General features: G+C 46.2%; 2 protein-coding genes across 22 annotated transcripts in view; one reads left to right on the top strand and one right to left on the bottom strand.

Annotated features, from left to right (window-relative positions):
• ARMC2 (armadillo repeat containing 2) overlaps window positions 1-7,615 on the top strand; it is a 68,632-nt gene extending 61,017 nt beyond the window's left edge. For 6 of the 13 annotated variants that reach the window (XM_085217521.1, XM_031552509.2, XM_085217519.1 and 3 more), the window contains one exon: window positions 729-7,615. In XM_085217521.1, the coding sequence (XP_085073647.1) occupies window positions 729-880 (152 nt within the window). In that variant the 3' untranslated portion in view covers window positions 881-7,615. The remainder of the gene's footprint in view (window positions 1-728) is intronic. The other 7 variants (XR_014881449.1, XR_014881448.1, XR_014881447.1 and 4 more) reach the window with 7 other exon arrangements.
• SESN1 (sestrin 1) overlaps window positions 4,208-25,843 on the bottom strand; it is a 73,976-nt gene continuing 52,340 nt past the window's right edge. For 3 of the 9 annotated variants that reach the window (XM_085217523.1, XM_085217526.1, XM_085217527.1), the window contains exons 2-11: window positions 12,515-12,580; window positions 11,438-11,638; window positions 10,309-10,491; window positions 9,310-9,552; window positions 7,924-8,071; window positions 7,356-7,468; window positions 6,951-7,141; window positions 6,548-6,692; window positions 5,757-5,810; window positions 4,208-5,327 (exon numbers count right to left, since the gene is read on the bottom strand). In XM_085217523.1, the coding sequence (XP_085073649.1) occupies window positions 5,241-5,327; window positions 5,757-5,810; window positions 6,548-6,692; window positions 6,951-7,141; window positions 7,356-7,468; window positions 7,924-8,071; window positions 9,310-9,552; window positions 10,309-10,491; window positions 11,438-11,638; window positions 12,515-12,580 (1,431 nt within the window). In that variant the 3' untranslated portion in view covers window positions 4,208-5,240. Of the gene's footprint in view, window positions 5,328-5,756; window positions 5,811-6,547; window positions 6,693-6,950; window positions 7,142-7,355; window positions 7,469-7,923; window positions 8,072-9,309; window positions 9,553-10,308; window positions 10,492-11,437; window positions 11,639-12,514; window positions 12,581-15,770; window positions 15,886-16,162; window positions 16,354-16,386; window positions 16,501-17,166; window positions 17,318-25,843 lie in introns of those variants that run through there. The other 6 variants (XM_085217529.1, XM_085217522.1, XM_010707469.4 and 3 more) reach the window with 6 other exon arrangements.

The raw sequence follows: 25,843 nt of genomic DNA, 5'->3' as shown, positions 1-25,843 counted from the left end.
ATGGAAACGTTTGTTCAGTGTTACCATTTGTGTTTGTAGATTCCTGTTATAGGAGTATTCTACTGGCTGCAGACTCGCATCTTTTTTTTCTGTAAGGATTTGTTACTTTGCCACATGCAGGGGTAGCTTTCACAGAGGGGCAAGAACACTCGATGATGTCTTCCTTTCATTCCTAAAATCACTTGTCTCCGTTAAGACTGCCCAATTATTTTATTTATGCAACTTGTGAGTAAGAGAGGCCATCAGTAATATATTGACTGGTGTTTGGTTGGTGGTTCAAATGCTTTAAGTACAGTAATGGATGTAGCTTGATAAAGTCTTCAGAAACCAAACTGGCAAAGAAATTTGTGCTGCAGGAAAAAAAAAAAAAAGCCATAGTTAAATGAATAAGATTACTGACGTTAGCAAAATTGCGTTGGGTAATGCTAAAACTGATGTAGTTTCCAGGCTGATAGTCACGACAAATGCTTGGGCTCAGAGCCACAGCTGAGCTGTGGTGTTGAGAGAAGATTATAACCTGCTATATGGTTTTTGCCATTTTTCTGACTTCAACATCCTTTATTTCCAAGTAAAGCCTTCAGACAGTACAGTGATGCTTCATTTTTTCTTAAGCGTAGAATTGGTTTGAAGCTGTGAACATAGACAACTGATAAGTTGTATATGCTGTGGCCATAAAATACATCGCTGGGTGAATTCAAAACTGATGATGATGTTTTCCTTGGTTACAGATGAAGAGCTTGCGTTGGGCTACGGCCTCGACAGAGGGGACCACCACAAACTATACTGGGAAACAGAGTTCAAACCTGTGGCAGAAAAACTTCTGGACAGAATTCAGACCCATCGCTCCTCTGTTTCCACTGCGATCATTACTGCATTTTAATCTGTTTGGGGCTTTTATTTATTTATTTATTTTTGTGATGTAGATTGTACAGATATATTTTTGCAATATGTGTTGCCGTTGGTAAGTGTGTTGGACAGCACAGGAAGTTAACGTTTAGAAAGCTGGTAAAGTCTATATTTATATAAGGGATACAATCTTTTAAAGGGGCTTGCCTGAAATTTTTGCATTGTAATTACATTTTAGAATATATTTGAGTTTCTCAAGCACCCATTCAGTAAGATTCTTCTTGGCTGGCAAAAAGAAAGAAAACTATTTGCTGAACCTCTCATTTTAAAGGGGAATTATCAGTGGATACCGGGATCCTGTGTGCCATAAAGGAATATTGCTTGTTAGAAGCAGTCTCTTACCCAAAGACTTGGACACACTTTTACTTTATATGAAATTCTGCAACAGAATAACCTAAGTGCTAGGGTGAGCATACTGGAGTGTTACATCATGGGATTCCCTCTTCACACTGAAGACTCTCACAGTCAGGAGGTAAGTTGCTCTTCAGAGATCCCCCTTTCTTTACCTGATGCCATATCTCACATCTTTCTTTACCTTATGCCATGGGCTCACGTCTCCATCCATGGGGCTAAACCAGGGCTGCCCCCTACATAGTTCACATTCCTTATGGTTGCTCTTGGCCTGTTCATTGGCCATGTGGTACATGTACAATCTACAGAAGAGACCTTAGCACAGTTTGGCTCTGACAGCAGTTCTGCTGAACTCAAAAAGATCTGTTCTTTATCTTTGATCTATTCCTTATTGTTCTTTCTTTTGCCATTTTAATTTTAGCTAAAGTTGAGAGGGGAGATAAACAGCTTCAATGCCCCATTTGCTCCTTGGCTAAAAGAGTGGATGTGGTTTTCAGGCAAATGAAAGAAGGCACGATGGGTAAGAGAGTGCTGGAGGCATTTGTTCTTGGCATTCGCATCAAGGCAGAAGGCAGGAGAACACCATGCTGCGTGGTGCAGGGTGGGGATGCAGCGAACAGACCTCGTGGCTAAGTCCTGTCAGAAGCTCTAATCAGAACTGAGAAATCCTCAGTCTGTCAGAAGGCAGCCGGAAAAAGACTTCTTGCTCAAGTCCTTGTGATGGCAGAAATGTAGGCAATTAAAATTAGTTCAAAGAAAATGTTAGTTATTTCAGTAAACGCAAGTTATTGCAGTAGTTTAAGCAACTGAACTGTAAACAACAGTGTAGGGTGTCCTGTAGCATAGCAGAACAGGATGTCCCAAACTGGAGGGAGAAGCTGGGACAGCCCATGGGTGTTACCTCTGTCCCTGCGTTAAGGGTTTGTCCTGTGACAGTCTTAGGAAGAGGCAAGCATAGGAATGCTAAGGAGGGGAGAGGACAGCTGAAGCCTCAGAGAACCCGTGGAGCCTCACAGGTCTGTCTCTTTTTCTGAGCAAAACTCCTTAATAATTGTAAGCCCCAAAATACTGAATTTTTCGTGTATTCCTATGGCATCTTTTATCATGTGGTTGTGTTTATGACAAACCTCAATGCAGGAGTTCTCTTGTGATGTCAGGAGCCATTTCTATTTAGAAACCAAGCACATAGCCTCTTGCACTGTTGTTATTTTTTCTGCCTTGGGAGAGTGTGTTCTCATGCACACGTGCAAAGTTTTGAACTGAAACTGTGAAGATGTAAAGCCAGGGGCTGCTGGGGAGGACTGTGAATTGCCCATGGGCAGATGGGTCTGTCACGCTCCTATGTGTGGAGATGACAGAAAACAAATGCTGGTTTTGTTATTTTATTAGTGCCTCATGTGGGCCCATGCAGCAGCCAGCTGTTAGCTCCCATCCCTCCTGCTAGCACAGGCTGGGTGTGTTCATGCTGTCCTGGGAGGAAGGCCACAGCCACGCCGTCTCCTTCCATGGCCTTTTGGACAGGTTCCCCCACCTACATTTTTTGGAGTGAGTTGAGTTGCCGCCACTACTTGCCCATGATGCGTGGGGAGCACTGAGGTATTGTTTCTGCATGCACAGAAGCTGCTGCACTGTGTGGCCACGGGCTGAGGCTCTGCAGGAGCTGCTCAGGGCTGACAGCCTGCAGCACCCACTCACATGAGTGTTTGCAGAGGTGTCGTGGCTTCTTCCTCACCCCCAGCATCACACACAGCTTGTGCTCCGTGCAGCAGGAGCCAACTGCCACTTTCCTGGAGTGTGACTGTCACTGGCACCTTCACCATTTTCATGTGTATAAAGATGACACTGCTCTTAACAGCCTTACTCTTCTTGTTCTTAGGACCTCAAGTGCCGTAACACCATTCATGGGAAAGCCCAAATGTTTTCAGACCCTTACTCTCAGGTAAGCAGCTCTGTGTGTAGTTAGGATTGGCTGTGAGCACTGTTTGAAAATGTGGCAGGAAGAAGCCTTTGCACACACAGCTTGCTCTTTGAAAAGGAAGAGGGTGCCTGCATATGCCAGCTTGTGGCTGGAAATAACAGGTGAGGCTTTGTGGAAGTCTGCATGTCTACCTCTGAGCTGATAAATGAGCATCAGGAGCAACAGAAGCTGCAGAAAATCAATTTCCAAAGTGGGAAAACACTTTTTTTTTTTTTTTTTTGATACGTCTTTAGGCTTAGCTTAGTTTTATGATTTTTTAGACAGGAAAGTTTTGCTCTGTTTTTGGAACATTAGAAATCCTGTATTTTTAGTTAAGAGGAAATAGCAGATGCTTCCTGTTAGTCACAATTTTTGACAGTTTATTAATCTTTCTCCCCTAGATCATTTAAAATGTTTTAGCTTCTTGGACCACAAGCCTAAAACTGCTATCAGAGTGTCCTGCAGCAGCAAAAACCAGTTTGAGCTAGCTCAGTTCTACTGGTGGGACTGGGTACGTCCATTTATTTCCTGCCCTGCTATTATAAGTTTTGACACGTGAGGTTACTACGACACCATCACAGCCAGCTGCAGGAGTGTGCCAAAGCAGTTTGTCACAACTCTGTGGCTTTCAGTGAGGCCTTTGAAATCCTCTCTCCCAGCATCCTTCGGGACACACTGTCCAGCTGTAAGATAAACCTGTGAGGAAACAGAAAACCCCATACAGCAGAGCACGCCCGAATAGCAGGTAGAGAACTAAGGGAAAGAATGAGAGAGGATAATGGGTGGATTTGACAGGTCTTCCTAGCATAGTGAAGAACTTCATTTTTTAAACTTTACCTCCCCCCCTGGTTTAGACTGTTGGAAAAGTCATGGTTCACCACTTTCAATAACTTTGCTCAGTTACTGTTTCAAGCATTTAAAACCAGTCTTTAACAGCGAGAGTTAAAACCAGTAAGAGCAGAAATGCAAAGTTAAACCACACAAAAACACCAGGAGGAAAAAGTTGTTATCTTTATTTAAAAAATACCAATAATACTGACATATTTAAAAAGCAATTCACACTCATACAAAAGTATTCATGTGTTCTCCAAAACCACTGTATATTAAATGTCAGCATTTTAATCATGTTTTGATTTACTAAAAATAGATGGTTTTTAGCCTAGTTATTTAAGCAACTGCAAAAAATCAGTAAGACCAGCGTTGGGCATGTAACGCAGTAGGACTGTTTGGCAGCCTAGAACAACATTCCCATCTCTTGTCACAGCCCCTGAGCAGGGAGCAGCTCACCCTGAAGAAGGAAGATGAGGGGTTGTGTGACACCAGACGTGGTTCAGATCTGTACAAAGCTCTAAGGACCACGTCCCCTTCTTTCCATTGCACTTTGGAGCTCACCAAATAACGCTGAACGAATGTCCTACAGCATCTTAAGGCTATACTATTTGAGAAAATTGACTGCTATCTTTCAAATCATCAGTGTGGACAGAGGAGGTTTAGTTCTGATTAAAAATAAATCTAAATAACAAGGCTTTTTGGAAACCACGCACAATAAAGGCTCAGACAATAGCAGTGCTCGCTTTCACTTTGAGCTCAGCTGGAACAGCCTCTCTGTTTGCTCCACCAGCACAAATAGCAGCATTAAGATTTTTCTAAAATTATTCTCGTAGGGAAAGTAAATGTTATCAAGTCCCACTTCTTTTCACGCTCCAACTCCTGTTGCATTTGCCTTACAAGATCTATATAGCTGTGGTTTGTGATATTGCCACAAGTCCATAGAGCGTCCCGTGCTGGCTGAAGCCAAACCACCCCCATCGGGCAGCACTTCGGCACAGCCCCGTCTTTTCAACTGCCAAGCGTTCACTGCCCCATGGCAGCGGTGACATTCCAAACGTGGAAAGAGCTGAAACTAAGGGAGTTATGGCACAACGGGCATCTTAATTTGTAGCTACCATTGGTCCTGAGGCTTCGTATCTTCCTCTGCCATACTGCAGCTGCGGAACATTCCAGCGTCGACAGGCAGCCGGAGACATCAGGTCATATAGCGAGTAATAGCTCTCAGAGCATAAAGTAGTTCGGCTTGCATCCGAGCTTCTACCAGAAGCAAATTTACATGGACCTTTCAAAAGGAAAAGAAGTCACTCTTCAGCAAAGCGCTCACAGAAACGTACTTCAGTAAGAGGAAGCCCGTGGGCTGTGGTTTTCAGATTAGCTTCTGCCTTAGCAGTGGGAGAGAGCTTTGCGTGCTTCAGCTACCCAGAAAACTACATTAGTTCTATCAGTAAAGCTTGCCGCAGAAGAAAGATTTAAGAGGTGCTCCACTGCTGCAGCACAACGCAGCAGCGGAGCACGGGGGCGTTCAAGTAGGGCCAGGGTGGTAAGAGGTGGGTAACCTATAGTAGGCCAACTGCTTTAGCTGGGAAAAAACCAGACAAGCTTTCAAGCACAGAAGCCCTTCAGCAGTAGCTGACTACGTGCAGCTTGGAAACAGCTGTGGAAGTTTAGCTTGATTTAGTTAATTAGTTGAAGGCAAAAGGGTGGTTGATACCTGTGGAGCGGAGGGGGTTGTTAGCAAAGGAAGAGGTGGTAAGGTCGTTTGCCCCTGTGGGTCAGAGAGAGAAACACACAGCTAATTACACACAGGTAATTATCGCCTGGACAACGAGGGGGTGGGGAAGCAGCAATGAAGCACGGGGGAAATCTTAACATGCCGTACAACTATTGCCTCTGCTGAGGGAATGGCTCCCGGCTGCTACCAGAGGCAAGAAGTTGAGTTGCCCAGCCCATCTCTCAGTGTAAGCACTGTGCTTCTGTGGAGGGGAGATGAAAAACCATGTGGTGGTGGGGGGTGAGAAATGTTTGGCTGACAGTTTGTTCCGGCTGTCAAGGCTGTGCCTGGCTTCCCTGGCATTGCTTCCACAGGGATGGTGGGAACAGTTGGCGAGTGCCCGCAGACACACGTACATTTACAGGCTTTGGGTTTGGTCACGGAGATGCAAAGTTTGGGGCTTTAAAGAAGGGTTTATGTGCTTGAAAGCTTGTAAGTCTAACAAAAAAAAAAACAACATATGAACTATTTTACGTCCACCCTTAAATCATCATTTATAGTACCCCTATCGTAACTGGGTATCTCAACTATTTTCAGCTATTGACTGAGGAGTTAAACTGTTATCTAGCAAACATTCAGCGTGAAAATTATTTCAGCCTGGGGAGTTCTATTTCCTGAATGTAAGCAGAAGCCCAGTACCAGCGTTAGCCACACGCTGGCTGGGTATGTGTGCTGGTAGCAAGGCTAACAGATCTCCCACCCCTGCCCTTCAGAACGCACACAAACTGTACCTTCTCAGAGTGTTCAAACTGCCTCCAGAAGCTATCATACATTCTTTTTGTGGTCTTTTCAGGAGTGCAAACCACAGTCTTGATATAAACTTTAAAGCTGCGGTCCAACAACTGATTAATTTCACCATAGTCATAATCATCGTATCTGTTCGGAATTGAAAGAAACAGTTTCATTTTCAAGAAGCAGTTATTTCACTTGCATTTTTTTGTAGCTTCCTATGAGAAAAATCAATTATTGTATAATTTGTACCACTATTCGAAGTTTAAAAAGAAAACAAAAAACAAGAAAGCAACCAAACATGCACGTATTTGCTTAAAAAGAGTTCTGCTTCAGTCAAAAAAAAAACCAACAAAAAAAAGCCAATGGTAGGACATCTGATATAAAGAAAGGAATAAAACTGACCTTATTCCAAACATACAATGAATATAGTTCCAAATAGCTCGTCTTAGCATTGAGGTATCCACATCTTTGTGCATGGCCATTGTGTTGTAAGTCAGATTATAAGCAATGTGAAACTTCTCATCAAGTAGCTGTCCCACATCTGGGTAAAGACGATTAACCAAGGAATAGCCGTGGTCTTCCCAAGAGTAATCCTTAGAATAAGAACAAATGCAGACGTGAACTTGTGAAGGTCTGGTGCTTTAAAATCATTTATCTCAGGGCAGATAACTGTAGGGGTTTTGTTTGCTTGCTCGCCTTCTCACCCACGGGGCAGTAAACTACAGCACAGCAATTTCTGGGTCTGGTGTGTGGCACACTAAGCAGAGAGCACTTGAAGCGTCCTGTGAGCAGCTCCATCCTGCCTACCTGAGCTCGAAAGGTGGGCACGTGCATCCCGTGTCTGGAGAAGTCCTTGTAACCATAGCTGGTGTCCTCAAAGTGACGAGACACATCTCTTGTTGGTGCCGATTCTTCATCTTCTGTTAAAATTTAAACAGAATTCCACACAATTTCACTAACAACAAACTGGAATTGGAACTATTGCAGAAGAATGGCAGTTTTTGTACTTTTTAATGTAACCACAGTTTCACCAGACTACCCAGATTAAAAATTTTTGATATGGCTTAGTATGACTGCACCTATGCTTTCTTAGAGGAAACTCCTTGAAAAACATCCAGATTCTTTCTTACAGACAAGCATCTTTTTCTCCCTTCTTTTGTGTACATATCTTCCATCCTGGCACTACTTTGGTTTTTTTGTGTGTTTTTTTTTAAAGCATTCCCAGAAGAAAACAAGGTACTCCCAATCTCAATCCCTTCAATGTAATGGTACAGTGTTTGTGACATCTAACACCTTTTTTCCTTCTGCAATGGTATCTATGTCTTCAAGCAATTTGGAACACTATAAACATATATACACACTACATCTGCACTACCTGAAGAACACACAAACATGCTTTCTCTCTTCTCTCTTTCAAAACGTGTAGCCATCTCCTCCTGGCTGGCTTCCTCTTCATCTCTGCACTCCTGCAGTTGCTTCATTTTCTCCATAAGAGCTTCAACTTCACAGACAGATTCTGTGGTCTTGAAAAAGAGACAGAAACATTTCATTTCTTTGTGTAACAAAACCTGACAAGTATGGCAGAAATCATCAAGCCAGAAAATTTAAACAGTTGTGTCCTTCATTTACATCTCTAAATACTGATTTCTCTAGGAAACCAGTTCTTGAGAGAAATCTGTATTGACCTAAGAGTTCACATTTAGTCATTACCTTTTATCTGTCAGATCCCTGGTATTTTTGGTAGATTTTAAGAGTCACAGCTTTTTGAAACAAGCGGTTGTACTAAAATTGAAATAATTTCTCTTACTTAATCTAAATGTCTAACAACTGAAAAACAAGGGGCTGTAACAGAAATTCCGATAGAGGAAGTAACCACAATTTACAGCCCAACTGTTACTTTTTTTCCTCCTCTGTTCACATATTGAAGAAAACATTGAAGAGAACAGTTAGAGTGAGTGTAAATGCATATGCAATGAAGTCTCAAAGGCTAGCTAGCAGGACATAATCTTATTTCATAAGAGTTGTTTTGTCACCACGACAATATACCATTAATTCCCGATTCTGTAAAAATCCACCCGTAAAGAAGAAGATGAAATTATCTTCAATTTATACTGTTTTCCCCATTTCCTCTTTGCCTTTTGCAAGCTTGCTCCTTCAGAAAACCAGCAAGCTCATCAGACAAAATCTGAATGCCATCTGCACGATTACAGTAAAGTCTCACCCCGCAAGGAACCCATGCTGAAAAGCTCACATCATGCTTCTCACCAACTGGAAGCAAGCACACATCAGTGAGCACAATGCCGCAGGCAGGAAGTACTGTTTTAGATACAGGGTCAGAAAATGGTGAAAGATCTGGTGTGGGACGCATCACAAACACCTCAGGGCATCAAAGGCTGCACTCGAAGGAAGAGCCAACTTTCCACTGCGCACGTGGAAAAGAAAAAAAAAAAGCACTTCTGGTCATGGCTGCTCAGGCCATGCATCGCAGTCTAGCTGAGGTCAGCAGCAGTCATTCAGTTAGGTGAACAGATGAGACACAAAGAGCAGACAACAGAGAGATTGTATCTCTGTCTCTTCCTTCGGTGGCTTCCCACAGCGTCATTTCAGCACCTCCTAAATGTCTCTTTTCAACTGGTTGCTCTTCATCTAGATTAGGCTAAGCCATCCCACTCTCACTGAACAGAAAGGCATCCTCGGTGTGTTCGGTTCACAAAGAAACTACTGCTACTGAAAGAGATTGTTTGTTCAGACAGACACTTACCGGAATACTTGCAGCTGGGCTGGCATGAATGTCATCCACCCCGTGGTAGCCATTTGTGATATCACACAAGCAGTAGTTGCTGACAGAAGGTGGCCTGAAGGTGTGACCGCCTTCGCAGTCGATCTCTGGGCTGATTCCGCAGCCAAACGTGAAGGAAGCAAGGGAGTGGTAGTGTGTCAGCAGAACAACAGCGTGGATCAGCTCTGCCAAGGACCAGCTGTTCTCTTCTGTCTTCAAAAGTTGCTTGAAAAATAACGCAAGACAAAAGCACTAACTTTAAAAAAAGGGTTCAGGTGATTCCACCTTCATGCGATTTATCAACACATTTCTTTGCCCGCTAAAATTATTTTTCCTATATCCACAGTTGCTTCCTAACTCTCTGCTGCTGCTAGCATGCTCTGTGTTCCAGCTGCAAGTGACCTGGGGTTAAGCCACACACAGATGACTTCTCTCCCCTCTCCAGCCCCCAAACAGCTACTGAAACCGCTGCAGTTTCTATTCAGCACCATATGGTTTGCACCGAAGCCAGGCTGAATTGTGCTGAAATCTCACACCTCTAATGAAAAGGCAACCACAAGAGTTGCATATTTCTTCTGCTGGTCCTTAGAGACTTGGAAAATCCTGGCAACTCCTGGCAAATCAGCAGTGTTAAAACCTAGCACCAGGGCTGGCCTCCCTCCGTCTCCTCCTTGTAGGTGGAATGCTCTACATTTGGTAAGAAGCCTCAAACCCCCACTTCCCCTTCAGGCAGGAAAGTGTGGGAGGTTTGGGGCCTCCTGGCAGAGCGTGCATCCTACCCCCAGCCCGCTGTCATGCCCCCACTCTGCACCTGGCAGGCAGCGCTGAGCAAGCACCAGCACCTGCCTCCTCTGTGTTAGAGGGAAAGGGAAAGGCAGAGGAGGAAAGCTTGCTCCAGCAGCCACTGTCAGGACAGAACATCCCTCAATGGGGATGGCTGAAAAACAAGCATACGTTCGCATTACTCCCTGAAAAATTTACCTCGATATGCTCCTTGGTGATAAGCCAGGGTCGGTGAGCCAACATTTTGTTCAGTTCTCCCAAATTCTGCAGTTTTTGTGGTGCATTTTCCAGGCCGTTCAACCATTTGGGGTCTCCACCAACATGCAGGAAGTCATTCACATGGAGGTTAACAAGGTAAGAGCACTGATGTCTGGCTGCAGCCTGAAAGGGAAAACATGATTCCGATACAGAAAACAAAGTAAGTTTGCACTTTATGACAATTACTGTAAGTCATCATTTCCTCAAAATACTCAAGAATAAGACTTGCAGTGTTCAAAGACTGAGTTTAAAAAAAAAAAAAAAGAGAGACATCTGCCCATTTTGACGATTGTTCTCACACCATAAATATTCCTCATTTGTATACACTCCAATGATGCTGGCCACAGGTGCAACATGCCTACACGCAGGGAGAAGTACGAGCACAGACTCACTGCACTGCTACAGCAAGAGTGCCATACTGCACAGTGGGCTCCAGAGTGGAGGAAACAACAGTGCTTCTAGATGAATCTTTGCCAGCAAGAACAAAAGCAGGTTTAAAAACACATAGAGCAAGAACAATTAAAGGGTAGCTTTGCAGCAAAGTGTCATCTATTCCAACAGTAATGCTCTTCTCATCAAATTAAGCCGCAGCCCAAATCTTTAATGTAACTTCAGCAGGTGAAGGCCACTGCACTGTCAGATTGGAAATGAAAACCTCAATCACTTTGGGCAGATAACTTTCTCAGAACAGATTCAGAAACAGAGGATGGGACCATGATGTCAGAGGGAGGTGCATCTGATGGACCACGCACACAAAAAAGCCGTCTTGAAAACCAGCTTCTGAGATACTAAGGAAATCAAAAATAAGCAACTGTTTATGTTTTTATAACATTTTTTTGCTTCCTCGCATTCGCACTGAAGCTCTGAACATCAAGAACATCAAGTACTGGTCTTACAAAACAATTTGTACAGCAGACAGGAACAAACCTACTCTGTTCTTCCCCTCAGCTTCTACCGAAATGCCTCACCAACTAGAAAGTGCAAAACACAGTAAGAACTGCTAGTAAAAGAGATCAGAGATAACTGCCACAGCGGCCGCTTCTGCTTGCTGCCGTGCGCTCCAGCGTACCATGATCCCGATGTAGTGCCGGTAATGAAGAGGGAGCGGGCCGTCCATCTGCAGCAGATAGTGCTGAGTTTTCAGAAAGCTTTCCAGATACTGTGGGTGGAAAACCATCACCAAGGTAACGTTGTCCAGTCGGCCCAGCGTAGCGAAAGAGTCTGCAAACAGCGTGTGCATCATGGCGTCTTCACTTCCCACTTGAATGGTCTGGTTTAACAGAAAGAGCAATTAGCAATTAGCTGTCTCAGGAGCGCCAGTAAAACAGTACATAAATGTACTGCCACAGCACCCAGAGCCCCAGTGAAAGGAATTACATGAGACAGCTGTTAATAGCATTAAATCAGCACACATAAAGCCAGGCACACAAAATCCCAAACATTCATATCACCAGCAAAGGGAGACTTTTGCCTTTTTGCTTTCTCTCGTGCAAAACTTACTTCTCATTTCTGACCCTCACCTTCACTTTCTCGAATGCCCCAAATTCATCCGAGCTCTCTACAAAACTAGCAAGCTAGCTGAAAAGAAAAAATTTCACTGAGGGGAAAAAAAGAAGGAAACAAGAAGCTAGCTAGGACAACAAGGGAGAAATAAAGGAGACTGAAGCTTAAGGCTCAAGAATTCCTAGAAAACCACAGGCATATCACCAACTTTTCCTCTGCTCCAAATCCTCCTACCAGCTGATGAGACGCACCAGAAATGCTCGGCCACAGCACTCCAAAGTCTGACACAGTTGGAATGGCAGTGGCAGCTCCAGAAAAACTAACCCCGGAGCAGAGGGGCAGGTACCTCACGGACCAGTAGGAAACTGCATCCAGACATTCACAAGGAAACAGGCACTCCTCCCCAGAACAGTATTGGGTTTCTCTACTGCTAGACAGCAGAACAGGATGTTTTGTAACCATTCCAGGGCTCACTGCTTTTGCATATCAGAATCGTGGCCAAAATCTCACCAGGACTGAATGTGAACACAAGTGAAAATGTTCTGCAGTTCAGCAGCTGTCCTGAAACCAAGTGTGGGTTACTACTAAAAGAGTGTTCCTTAAAAGCATAAAGTTCACTGTGTACTTGAAAACACCACCGCACCTCCTTCTCTGGGATGAATCTGCTTGGTCCGTGTCCCAGTGGTCTAGGAATTCTTATGCCGAGTTCCTAGAAAAGAAAAACACACCATCTCAGCATTCGGTTATAAACAGCTTTTAGCTGTGGTTGCAAAAAGAAAGGAATATGTCATTCAGAGCAGAGCTTATTTGGGTACTTCGGGTCCTCTGCCATGGGAACTTTTCTGGTACCGCTTGTACAAATGCTGATTATTTTCCTCCAAGTGCTTTATAAGTAGCGCACTTGTTTACAGTGCACAGTCCCACTCCAGCAACAGAGAAGTGCAACAACAAAGGCCCTGTCAGCTGCAGAAAACATACACAAATATACATATGCGCACACGCTCCAACCTGGTTCACAGCAAAGTTGCACAGAGCATTTTTGGCAGGGTGTCCAGGACAAGTTGTTCAGTACACAGCCGGCCGCCGTGCGGTTGTGCCACTGATACAGAACGAGCGTGGTGCTGTGCATCTGTCAGGAAACCAAACAGCTGTAACCCTCGTCAGATCGCTTTTTCCCCAACCTCAAAGAGGTCCTAAACTGCCAAAAGTACCCGATCTGTGTTTCCATCAGCTTTCTTTTTGTGATAAGTGGCTGCTAGCAGAGGAAGGGGCTGCTGCCTGCACGCTGCCTGCATGCTGCCGTGGCCCCATCCCACTCCAGCTGGGGCTGGACCCACGTGTGGCACTTTGGGCACAGCAGAGTACCCACAGCTCAGCACCCACAGCTCTTCCAGGCTTTGTGCAAACAGAGCCCCCAGGAGCCGCCTGCTACATCCAGCTTCAAACTTTGCTACGTTTTCCCCACATAGATAAAGGCTGTTAGAAACGAGCAAACCCAGTCTCACTCACTGTTGCATTTTTTCTCTCTTTAGCTGAGGTATCTATTTGCACGAGCAGAGATGTTATTAATCAGTTACTGTCCCCTGAACTTTCCCCTAAGATTAAAAACCAGCTTCCAACAGCTCACAGACATCAGTGCACATCCATGTCAGAGCTGCCAAAGCCGGTTGGACTGCAGTGTCCCCCCAGCCAGGTGCCCTCATTTCTCCAGTCCCACTGGGATAAATGGAGACCACAAACAGCTCCTACTGTGACCTCTTCACCTTTCCATGGACTGCGAGGCCTGTGAGGTAGTTTTCCTCCTCAGGGTCCTGACATTCACAAACTGCTTTTGCTAAGCTGCTGGCAAGGCCACTTGTCACAGTGGAATGGCATTTAGAACGTCCTCTCTGCAGGACTCTGCTACAGCTCCTTCTCCCAGCTGCTATGGTACCAGCAAATCAGGGATATCTCACATGCGGACGTGAAGAAGACATCTGTGCACACGCTGCCATTGAGCAGGTGGGCTGCAGCATCTGCCAGCTTCAGCACTCCAAGAGGAATACCTTGAAGTTTGATTCCTGACAACTGCATTTTGCTCCTCTTCTGTCCCAGAGAAGAGGCCAAGCGACGATTACGCTGCGTGTTACAGCTCCATCAGTAAGGTTGAAGTAAAAGCCCCCACTCACCCCCCAACCCCCACAGGATGACACTGTGCTTTCGGGGGGGGGAGGGGGGGGTTGCTGAGGAAGCCCCTCTGGTCCACAGATCCCAGCACCAGCTCAGCTCTCAGGAAGCGCGGATCCACACCTCCATTCTGGAAGGGATGTGGCAAAGGATATGTGAACGCTGCATGGCTCGCTGCCTCAGTTTCCAACCAGCAAAATGGGGGTGAAAAATCTTTCTTCCTGAGTGCTGAGAGCAGAACTATACCTCTTGATACAGGGCATTTTGCTGCTACAGGCATAGGGTGTACAAGATCTGGCCTATTAGAAGTCTTCTGAAAACAGTCAGTCATAGAACCATAGAATGGCCTGGGTTGAAAAAGACCACAATGACATCATCTAGTTTCAACCCCTCTGCTATGTGCAGGGTCACCACTAGCCCAGGCTGCCCAGAGCCACATCCAGCCTGGCCTTGAATGCCTCTGGGGATGGGGCATCCACAACCTCCTTGGGCAACCTCTTCCTACAGCAGACCTTTCAGAAACCATTTTCCACTACTTTCACCTCCAGAATCAGCATTTAGCCATGTTCTTCCCACACTTGCAAAACATCAAGCACCTCCAACTGCTCCAAGCATCCCAGCACCTCCATACAAGCAACAGCACAGCAGTAACTCTCAGAATGCTCCTAGAGGCTCTCCCCTTAGTTATACTGCATTCCCATACTTCACAGCTGCTCTTCCAAACATGTTCAGCCCTAGGAGCACCATTCCCAGCCCCTCCCTTCCCAGGCACACTGTGGCCAAGGCAGGGTGCAGCACCCAAATCTTCCCATGAAGATGCAACCCCAAAAGCACCCAACCAAGTGAGGCTGATCAAACAACCACTATTTATTCTGCTTATTACAAAAACGTAAGCAACTTTGATGTGGTTCCGGGCCATCTGGTTGCACACCAAAGTGGCACCTCTGAAGGGAAGTGAGACTTTGGCTGTAAAAATGCTGTGAGGCCAGAGGAGACCATCTCAGAAATCAGAGAAAAGCCACCCCTGGTAGCTTATGCGATGTAGTTCTCATCTCCATGTTGCCACTGTTTGTATTTCCACAGGAACCACATATGCTAGATGCTTGACATTTCTGAATCTCCACATCCATCATCACTTCCATATCTGTGCATCTCACCTATTTTATTTATGCAACATTTCTGTGAGATAAGGCATGTGAATGATCTCCTGTTTAGAAAACAAAAAAAAACAAAATGAAAGGCGAGGTGTCTAAGTGAGGCTGCTACAGGGAGCCTGATGGCTCAAGCCGAGCTCTCTTGAACTGCAGGCTGACCTCCTAAGCAGCAGACCGTGCCTGCTCAGAGACTTCTCAGCCAGGAGATGTGTGTTCTATGCAAATTCACACCAAGACAAGCACTCCTGAGGGGAGATGGAGAAGTAAGGAGACAAGTCTGCAAACTGTACCACGCTTCCCTCTTACCATTCTCTCTCACCTATCTGGCTCACTTCTTACATCCAACTCCGCAATGCCAGAAATCTGCACAGTGTGCACACTTGTGTTTAGAAGACAACTTATCCAGGGGCATCCCCTTTACTTACAGCTTTTCTGTATCTTTAAGACTGTGAATCAAGCCCATTTTCAGGGAAATTTTTGAAGTATCTTGTCAGGAACAGCACTGCTAACTAATTTAAGGAAAGTCAAAGTTCTGAGATGGAAAACTGAATGGCAAATGTATAAGGGTGTATTTAATACCTGAAGAACAACGTGCCTCAGCACTGTTGGTAACAGAACATCATCAGCTTTGGTTCCGAACCTCGCCAAAAGAAGTGTCACTTTTGAACAGACACCTGATGTCAGAGATTCCACCCTGAAACAAGGAAGCAGGGATGCTGGGCTCTTGGAATGGGCACAGCTGCTGCTCCACAGCTAAGCCTAAAACACTACCTCTCAGCTCCCACCCCCTCCCCGTCTACGGGCTCCCAACAATGGCCCTTCCTTCTGTCACAAAACCTCTCCCAGAACCCAACTACTTGGTTGGAGGGGTGTGACGATGACCACCGAAGTGCAAATTTTCAGTGCTAATCAGGACACACAATGTTCAAGCTGCCCTGGACTAACACAGTGAGTCACCCCGCTCTCCTCACCTACAGTCAGCAACCAGTATCTGACGCTGCACCTCCCTGACATCTCCAAGGAGCAGGGAATCATCTCCAAGGCTCAGGAAGCCGGCACTGCCCTTCAGGCAGAAGGCAGCACTCACCAGCCCTCGCTGCCCCCTCCACGAGCCACCACAGCCGTGCTGTGCCATGGAGCTGGAGTCTCCCTCACTTCAAAATAGGCTGCTGTTTCGATCTCCCCCTACGTTTACCATCTCCGGGCTGACAGGAGCTCAGCTTGAAAGCTGCACTTTCGGTCGTGCGAACACGGCAGCCCCGGTGGCTCCCCCCCTTAGCAGACGGGTGGCTTTGGGAAATAAACAGATCTGGAAACAAAGAGTAGGGATTAAAGACCGTAACTTCTTTTCTTTCTAACAGAGAAGAAAATATTCCTTAACACCTACATCATTTCTAAAGACGAGGCTAGACAGAACCGCTGGTTTGTCCTATTCTGTTCATTTACCTACACCCGAAGCACCCGCGGCCGCCACAACCCCGGATCGCAGCGCAGTCGCTACGACGGCAGAAAGCGGTGCAGCCGCCCGCCCCGTGCCCGGCCCGGCAGCAGACATGCCCGCACATGCACGGACACGGCCCCAGAGACCGGCGGCGCCGACTCTCCGGCCCGGAGCCGGTAGGGCAGACTCGGAAGGAAGGTCTGCCACCTCCCCGCCGCGAGCACCGATGAAGCCGGCGCTACGTGCGAGACGCAGAAGGAGCAAGTTTAACCGAGGCGGTCACGGCCGCGCGATGCCGAAGCCGAGCAGCCGGTGCTCCGAGGAGCTGTCTGCACGAGGCAGCGCCGGCAGCACTTGCAGCGTTCGGAGCACGGTAGAATAAAAGCCCCGACGTGCGAAAACGAAGGATTTCCCAAACCGGACTGGAAGGAGCATTTATTCCTTCCCCGAAATAACGCTGTCGCCCAGCTCGGTTACGCCCGCAACAAGCTCATCTCGAGAAACTCGAGGCCACGTCCCCTCCCCACTCCGTACCTGCTGCTGGGGGCCCGGCCTGCCCACCCTCATGCCGGCTCCTCGGGCCGGGCGTCACCGCGCTCCGCACAGCCCCGCTCGCTTCTGCCGCACCGCCCGCCGCAGCCGGGCCGCCCTCCTCGCCGGGCGGGGCGGGGCAACGCAACCCCGCCCCGCCCCGCCCCGCCCCGCGTGCCTCCGCAAAATCCCCGGCGCACTACGGACAGCGTCTGGGCTGCTCGTTCTTTCTTAGACCACCGCAGCTCCTTCCCTCGTTTAGCAGAGGGTCTCCGCCTCCTGTGGCGCACCGACATCGCGACGGTTTTTAAAAGGCGAAGGTGCAGGAGGCGCAGCTTTGCAGGTAGCTGTGTGACTAAGCACGCTGCCCGGCGCCCGATCCCGAGATCACGGCAGCGCTGGGCAAACGTTTTGTAATGCCGTCAGCAAAACACTCGGCCTTTGTTTGCAGCGCTCCGTGCCTCTGGTCGACCCCCGGCGCTGCCGGCTCCTACCTCGCAGGTCTGGGGCTCCGTGACATCCATTCACACACAGGGTGGTGACGCATTGGAACAGGTTGCCCAGAGAGGCTGTGGATGCTCCATCCCTGGAGGCATGCAAGGCCAGGCTGGATGTGGCTCTGGGCAGCCTGGTCTGGTGGTTGGCGACCCCGCACGTAGCAGGGGGGTTGAAACTCATTGATCATTGTGGTCCTTTGCAACCCAGGGCATTCTATGATTCTATGATTAGTTCAGAGGAGATGAGTCTCTGAAGCAGACCCCAGCATTTTTTAATCTCTCAAAGCAGTCTATGATATAGAGGCAAATTCTGCCAAACTGTTTTCCATCACATATTTGGAATTAAAGTAAAATGATGGACTGGTTTGGTGGGTACCCCTGAAAGTACACAACTAGGGGAGAAAGGCTTCTTCCTGCAATTGGCATTGCCACAGAGCCAATCCCAAACCTTCACAAGCTGCGGGGTAGCAGCAAAGCAGGGAAATTCCACAACTCTGAACTTTACACTTCTGTTAAGTATAAAACTGAAGGCTGAAAAGCTTCACAGGTGGCTACAGGTGGACAGATCTTGCAGCCAAATGCAGAAAACACTGAGGATGGTAGTGGAAGCACCAATGTGCCTCAAAGCACTGATTCTGCACAGTTCTAGTGTTAAATCTGCTCTAGGGAGGCCTCATTGCAGCCTTCCACTACTTGAAAGGAGCTTTCAAACAGGAGGGGGACTGACTTTTTACCCAGGTACACAGTGATAGGACAAGGGGGAATGGATTTAAACTGAAAGAGCGGAGATTTGGATTATACGTTAGGAAGAAATTCCTCACTTAGAAGGTGGTGAGGTGCTGGCACAGCTGCCCAGAGAAGCCGCAGTGCCTCATCCCTGGAGGTGCTCATGGCCAGGTTGGATGAGGCCCTGGGCAGCTGAGCTGGGAGGTGGCAGCTGGATGATCTTTGAAGTCCCTTCCAACCAAAGCCATTTTGTGATTCTTTCCTTCTACCATCACCTCTCTGGGCTGCAGATTTACTCTGCAGAGCAAAGGGCTGTTCTGCTTCTGAAGGCTTTGCTGCTATGATAAATTACCTGGAGATGTACAAGTGTCACAGCTCCATGCCCAGGGACTCGGCAGTACACTGCTCAGTTTCTCCAGAAGTGAAGTGTGCTTTATAGCTACTTGCACTTCTTAAAGTGCTCAACAGAAGCATTGGAAAAGAAGAATGTGATACTGGCAAGGAAGGTTCCATTTGGTGAGCTAATAAAACAAATGGATGAAGAGCATGGTTTTGATTCCCACTGGCTACTTTCTCACTCCTGGCCAAAACATAATAGAGAGACACAAAATGGGCTCCTCCTGCTACACAGACAGAGGGCTGGCTTGGGCTCAGGAAAGATGTTGAAAAACAAAGTCATTACCTGAAAAGTTGAAATGCAAGAAGATGCCTGGCCCTAAGAAACTTTCCTGGGTGTTAGATGAAGTGTTATGCCCTTCGGCGAGTTTGTTAACATCCTTGGAAGAACAAAATAAAGGGCAGCACTCAGCTGTCCGAAGTGCTTTTCTGTTTCTCCACAGCAGCTGACTGCCCTGCCTGGACATTCATGAGGAAGCCTGTTCACGCACAAAGAGACTCAACAGATGCAGATTTTTCTCTACAATCATCCCAGGGACATTTTCTCCCACCAAACAGCCAACTCTACAGCAGAGTTCTACCATGTTCTTTGCTTTCTGCATCAGGATAGATGAAGGCAGGGACATGTCAGAACAAGCATGCACGAAGGGGAAGAGGAAGTCGTGCAGCTGCCACAAAAAAATAAGAGTGTTTTTAAAAGCTCACCCATAGACTCTGGGTCCACAAGCTCTGCTCAGGCCCAGGTACGTCCCTGCAGCAAGATCTCAGCACCCTTCTCTGCTGCGGGTGCTTTGTCCTCACAGTGCTTGCAAGTCCGTTTCCAAATTGCAACTCTCCCAGATCAAGCAATGGACAGAACTGAGCCACGTGCTGATCTGTAAATCGCTATGCAGCTGTACACTGAGAGGGCTTCCCTTTTGAGGCCATCCTGTGTGACCTGGGCAGTGTTAGGAGGCATATGGCTGGGCACTGGCACAAGGCTTGCTTGGGGATTGACAAGTGTGGCACCCCGTGCAGCTGGGGACACGGAAAGTTTGCATATCTTGAGCTCATGAACCATTCATCGGTATATTTGACCATGTATCAATGCAAGTATACAGAGATCCGGTGAAATGCTCATAAAGGAAAAAAAACAACATTTTTTAAAACATGAAAATACAGATCATAGAACGGCCTGGGTTGAAAAGGACTACAATGATCATCTAGTTTCAACTCCCTTCTTTGTGCAGGGTGGCCAACCATGAGACCAGGCTCCCCAGAGTCACATCCAGCCTGGCCTTGAATACCTCCAGGGATGGGGCATGCACAACTTCCTTGGGCAACTTGTTCCAGTGTTACCAAGTTTCCTTTGAAAGAAAGCCCATATGATAGATAAGCTTATGAAGTCACCTCAAGCAAACAATACCTAAAGCAGGGAAAATTACATAAAACTTGCATAAAAGTTGCTTGTCAGTTAAATGGCATTCAGCATCTGTGCTTGCTAGGTTAAGTCATCAGAAACGACTTTCTTTATTGACACAGCAAAAGAAATGCAGGAATGAAGCTAAAAGGAGACAAGTCAGTTAAATGTGAGAAGCCTAATGCTGCATACATGTCTTCATTTACCCTCTGTCACTTGGGAGTGGTGTCATTTCAGCCTAACAGTGACTTTTGGAGTAAAGTTCAGCACAAACAGATGACTCTGAAGAACTGGCAAGCCAGCATCTTACATTCTTTCCATATAAAAGCTATGCAAGCAGGAGCACTTAAATGCCTGTCGCTGCAATGCTTCAGGTATCACATCAGTATCTCTGAGCATGATCAGATGATTCTTCCCCTCAAAGACTTAGAAATAAAACATGTGATTCCCTTGTACTCTGAGGCACTTGATTTAGTTCACAGAATCACAGAATGGTCAGGGTTGGAAGGGACCTCAAGGATCATGAATCTCCAACCCCCTTTCCACATGCAGGGCCACCAACCTCCACATTTAATACTAGACCAGTCTGCCCAGGGCCCATCCAATCTGGCCTTGAACACCTCCAGGGTGTTCTTAGAACTGCATTTCTCTCTGAACTGCATTTTTTTCACAAAGCAGTGCTCGCTTTGGCAAGATGCTGTGAGTTCAGCAGCACGGATCTAAATGCCAGCATTTGAGGCCGAGTGCCCTTGAGCCCCATGCTGTCTGGAGGCTGCGGATGGTGCTGTGGCCCACACACAGCTGTGCCTGCCGAAGGGTCACTGCTCCATATGGGGACTCTTCCCCTAAGAGCTACTGCTGGGAACAGGACGCGGTGCTGCATTCGATCCATCCAAGCCATCTGATATTTGTTAGCGGAGATTTGGTTCCGTTTGTTTCTGTTTAATTACTCTTATTTCTACAATTGTTTCAGCTCAGTCTGACTAATGGAGGTTAGGCACTACAAACCACAAAAAACATTCTGGGGGACAGTGACTGCTAGCAGAGCAGCAGGAATAAAAGCATGGGGGCAACGATTTCTTCAGCCATAAGAGCCCCACCTAAGCTGGCGCCCCGATGAGCTCACCAGGTGCTTCAGCTGTGACTAAGCAGTTCCACACCAGCAGCTCTCAACCTTTCCTGGTGGATTCCTCTCATTCCTGCCTGTCCACAGCCACTGCCCTTTTCATAACAAACTTCTCCATCTCCTCTATCCCTTTGTTATTTACTTATTTCTAAAATAGCAAAAACGTTTCTCATGATAACAATAGGGGTGGTGCAGCAATTAAACCATTAATTACAGTGATGAAAGAATTTAAATTAAATAGAAGAATATCTCATTCTATCAACGGGTCAAGAAAAAATTACCAGAATTTCAAAGCATTCCTTTTTATATAATCTTAACAATCTGATTTGTCAGTCTTCAAAAAGTGTACTCTATTATTAGGATCAGTACATAACTCTAGGGAGGAGGGTAAACTGTATTTGATAGATATACCTAAGTCTAAATTCTTGTTCTGTGGAACAAAGGAACCAGCTCTGAGGAATGGAACCGCACCTGACACTCTTAAACAGGGACAAAAACAAGTTGTTTGGGAGGAAAAAGGACTGAAAACGGGCCACACTGTGAGGTAAGTACAGAGCTGCACATAGAAGCGTTCCGTCTCATAGTCTTTAGGACTGCAAGGCTGGCTATGACTAAAAGTGTTAAAATATTAAGAGATGATATTGTCTCTTCTTGTAACCATATGCCTCTTTGAAATGCAATTTTTTTCTGTGTATACTTCTTACGTGTTGCTTACTACTTACAAGACAACATCTTCAGTTCTGGAGGGCAAATTACACGCTACTCATCAAGGGGTTTTGAGTAATTACAAATGAGGCAATTCCTAGCCCACTGCAGCCCCCCAAAGCTGCAGCCTCTTTTCTCTCAGAGCTCGAAGAGGCTGTAAGGCTCAGTTGTCATGTCTGAGCTGCTCTCACATCTGTCTGACTTCAACTTGCCAGGCTCCAGCAAACTCCAGTGGGCTTTATCTGTTTTCTGAACTATTTGATTGGTCACTTAGGACTCTTACACCAGTCATTCTTCTAGCTTGTTCTGCGTTTGCTTAATATTGCTACAGCTCTCATCTCTTAACCACATAGTTTTGTTTTCTTCCTCCCCCTCAAACTCTGTTCAAGTTTAGCATCCCCTTCTGCAATTATTAGGTAGCAGAAGTATGAGGTTTAATTTAGGGAGCTACAAGAAGTAGAGATCTTGAGATTATTCACGCTTTGGCAAAGACAGAAACAGATTTATGGTTTCTAAGATTACTCCAAATAAGCAGATTAAAGCTTAATAGATTGAAAGAATGCCTGACTAGATTGTTCTTTCCCTTTTTTTGTGAATGTACACAGCTCCTCTGATGCTGATAAATAGCAACGGAGCTACAGGAGTTGTTTGTCTGGCTTGCTGTGAATATTTCATGTCAGAAATGTGGGTTCTTCTACTGTTGTTCTGAGAGGGCTTGTGCATTACAAAGGAATGCTCTGGCTAATATCCCACCCCTCAGACACGTCTCTCCCAAATGGAAAGTCTGTGTTAACTGGTTTCAGAACTGACCTTGGCAACTCACTGATAACTTCTGATCTTCCAGTGGATGGAGACTGCAAGAAGAAGGGATCAATTGTCCAGCAGATTGCCATTCTCTGGGAAATGGAGTACCTGAGGCTGCCAACCACTCTGCACTCTCTCTCAGGAGTAAATAAACGTTGAGATTTAAACAGCCCCCCACACACATTTTACCTAATTATAAGAGTGTATTTGGAGTTTATAAAATTTTCCTTTTCTTAAATGAAATGTATAGCTGTCCAGCACTGGTTTAGCCTACAGATGTCTATGATCTCCCCAGACTGCCAGGCCAGGCCACAGAAACACCCATGGCTCTTCACGCACTTGGGGCTGGGATTCATTTTGCTCTTTCTCAGGCACTTTCTCCCTGAGATGAAGAATGTAAGGAGACAAATACCCTCTCTCAGTTGAGTGAAAATTCACCCTTGGGAACTGTCTGCATCTCTAAGTCCTTATAATTGATTCAATTAAGAGCAAGGAGATAATGCAATACCTTATTTGCTACACTATTTGGAATGCTGTCAGACTGTTCTTCACCACTGTTTGTGTGAAGATGCTGCTGGAACGCCTGTCCTACATGAATAGAAGTTGCCTTATCACTCTGGGCAATCTACTGCAAACAAAATCTTTCACACAGTGCAAATGCGCCCCTTCAAAGGAAGAGGAGGCCAGCTGAATCATCTCTATGTGAATTTATTTCCTTTTGCTTTAGAGCTGCATCTGACCCCCAAAATAGCCTCATAAGAAAATGGAAAAGAAAACAGGGAAACACAGCTTACTAATAGCTTTTCACAGGAATCAGACACAGTGGCATGCACTTGGGAAAAAAACAACAACAAACTTTAGGAATACTGGAGTGTTAACCTGGCTTATTGGAATTGAGTGCAACCAAAGTGACCCAGAGCTGCAAGGTTGTGAAGTTACAGTGGGCATGCAGGAGATGCTGTGTTAGTGTCCTGTGAAGAAGTTGCTGCAAAAACCTGCAGCACATACAGGTATACAACCCAGAAGTTGTTCTCCTCACTGGATATCATCTTTGCCCTTGTTGGGGCACAGGTGTGGATCCAGAAAATTCCTTGGAACTCTGAAATGAGGCTCATACCTGACTGTTATGATGTTAAAGTACAACAAACAAAAAGCTTACTTCTGCAGAGCCTTCACAAAAGAACAAGCAGAACAGCAGTTGGAAAATGCTTTGTTACAGTTAGCATTGAGTTAACCCTTAAATTCACATATATCCACAGTACAGCCAAAACCTAAGTGATTTTCCTTTTTTAAATAAATTTGGTGCTTTTCCTAAGAAAATAAAAATGACAAGAACAGAATGCAGTGAAAGAATATCACTTAACACACTTCAAGATCCTCAGCTATTTTTCTAGAGTTTGATTGTTAAAGTAAGATAAAGTCAAATGGAACAGTACAAAACAAATATGGGAAGTACTCCTAGAGATTCAGGAACCCTTACATCAGTAAGAACAGTTTGGGGAATTGTTTTGTGGCTTTCAGACACTTTGCGCTTTCAGGCACGTGTCTTAACACACCTCAGAGCAGCAGACAGGAAAACAAAAATCAGTTATTTTGTTTTCAGTTTCCCTGTCTAGCTTGAGTCAAATAATATGTGGTATTTATCTAAGTTTGTGAGGTTGGGAAAACCATCAGACCTTTATTAGGAAAAAAATCCATATGTCTGTAAAGCTGTGTTCTCCTAGCATCTTCTGACCTATCTTGATGTTGAAAGGTTCTAAGTTCCTCGAGACTGATTGATTCTATATATTTAATAAACAGAGCCAAGAACAGTAATACATTGATCTATCAACTCCTTTAGAAGATTATCTTGGCAAAAAAGCGCAAAATGAAATAACATAATCCTAGAAGACTATCCCACATCATTTATCTAATTACAGCAGTTAAAAAAAAAAAAAACAGATCATGCTCCACCCATGATTTCTTTGGCAGCTCTGAGGAACCCCAGGGTGGGCACAGAGGGCTTCCAAACACTGCTGATGAGTGCTTTGTGATAGCGTGCCTCTGTTTAGCACAGCAATGCTTCAATATCTTTGTAGATCCTGGAGTTCTGTGGAGCTTGGAGCTTGCCCAGGGTGCCCAAGACAACCCAGCCTGTCACTGAGCTGCATGCAGAACCACTTCCTTGCTCTCCTAACATACACTGCCACCTCAGTCCCCTTCTGCTGGCAACAGAGAATTACAGAATCACAAAGTATCCTGAGTTGAAAGGAGCCATGAGGCTCCTTAAGTCTAACTGCCAGCTTTCACACGGGACGCTCCTTGAACTCCCGCACTCAGGGCCGTGCCCACTACCCCGTGCATCCCGTTCCATGCCCTCTGGTGCAGACCCTGTCCCTGACCAACAGCTGCCCCTCCCCTGACACAACTCCATGCCGTTCTCTCGGGCCCTGTCGCTGTCACAGAGAGCAGAGCTCAGCGCTGCCCCTCCATTCCCTGTGAGGAGCTGCAGCCGCCATAAGGGCTCCCCTCAGCTCCTCTGCTCTGGGTTGAGCAAACCCAGGGACCTCAACCGCTCCCCACACACCTTGCCTTGCAGAACCCTTCACCATCATCACAGCCCTCCTCTAATAGCTTTATGTCCCTCTTATATCGTGGCACCCAACCCACACCCAGCACTGGAGATGAGGCCACACAGCACAGAGCAAGACCTCCCCTCACTCACCCAGTGGCAGTGCTGGGCCGGGTGCCCCCAAGATACACTTGGCCCTTTGGGCTGCCGAGGCACACCGCTGCCTCATGTTCTACTTGCCCTCAGCCAGAAACCTCAGAAACAATGGCTTCGGGTCCTTGCAGGACAGTCCTAAAATCACAGCAAGGTACTTGTAGCTGAGCTGCTTGGGATTTCAGCAAAGCCAGACTTTGCTGGCTTTGCAGGACTCCCTGCAATGATGACATTTAAACAGTGGAGCTGCTAGTTCCTTCACCCACTTACCTTCTCCAATATATATTTACTACTGGAACTGAGTCAAAACAGTCTTGACACCA

Source organism: Meleagris gallopavo, chromosome 2, assembly GCF_905368555.1.
Source record: "Meleagris gallopavo chromosome 2, MGAL_WU_HG_1.1, whole genome shotgun sequence".
Lineage (NCBI taxonomy): Eukaryota > Metazoa > Chordata > Aves > Galliformes > Phasianidae > Meleagris > Meleagris gallopavo.
Note: the sequence above shows the minus strand (reverse complement) of the source record. Positions and strands in the feature narration are given on the sequence as shown.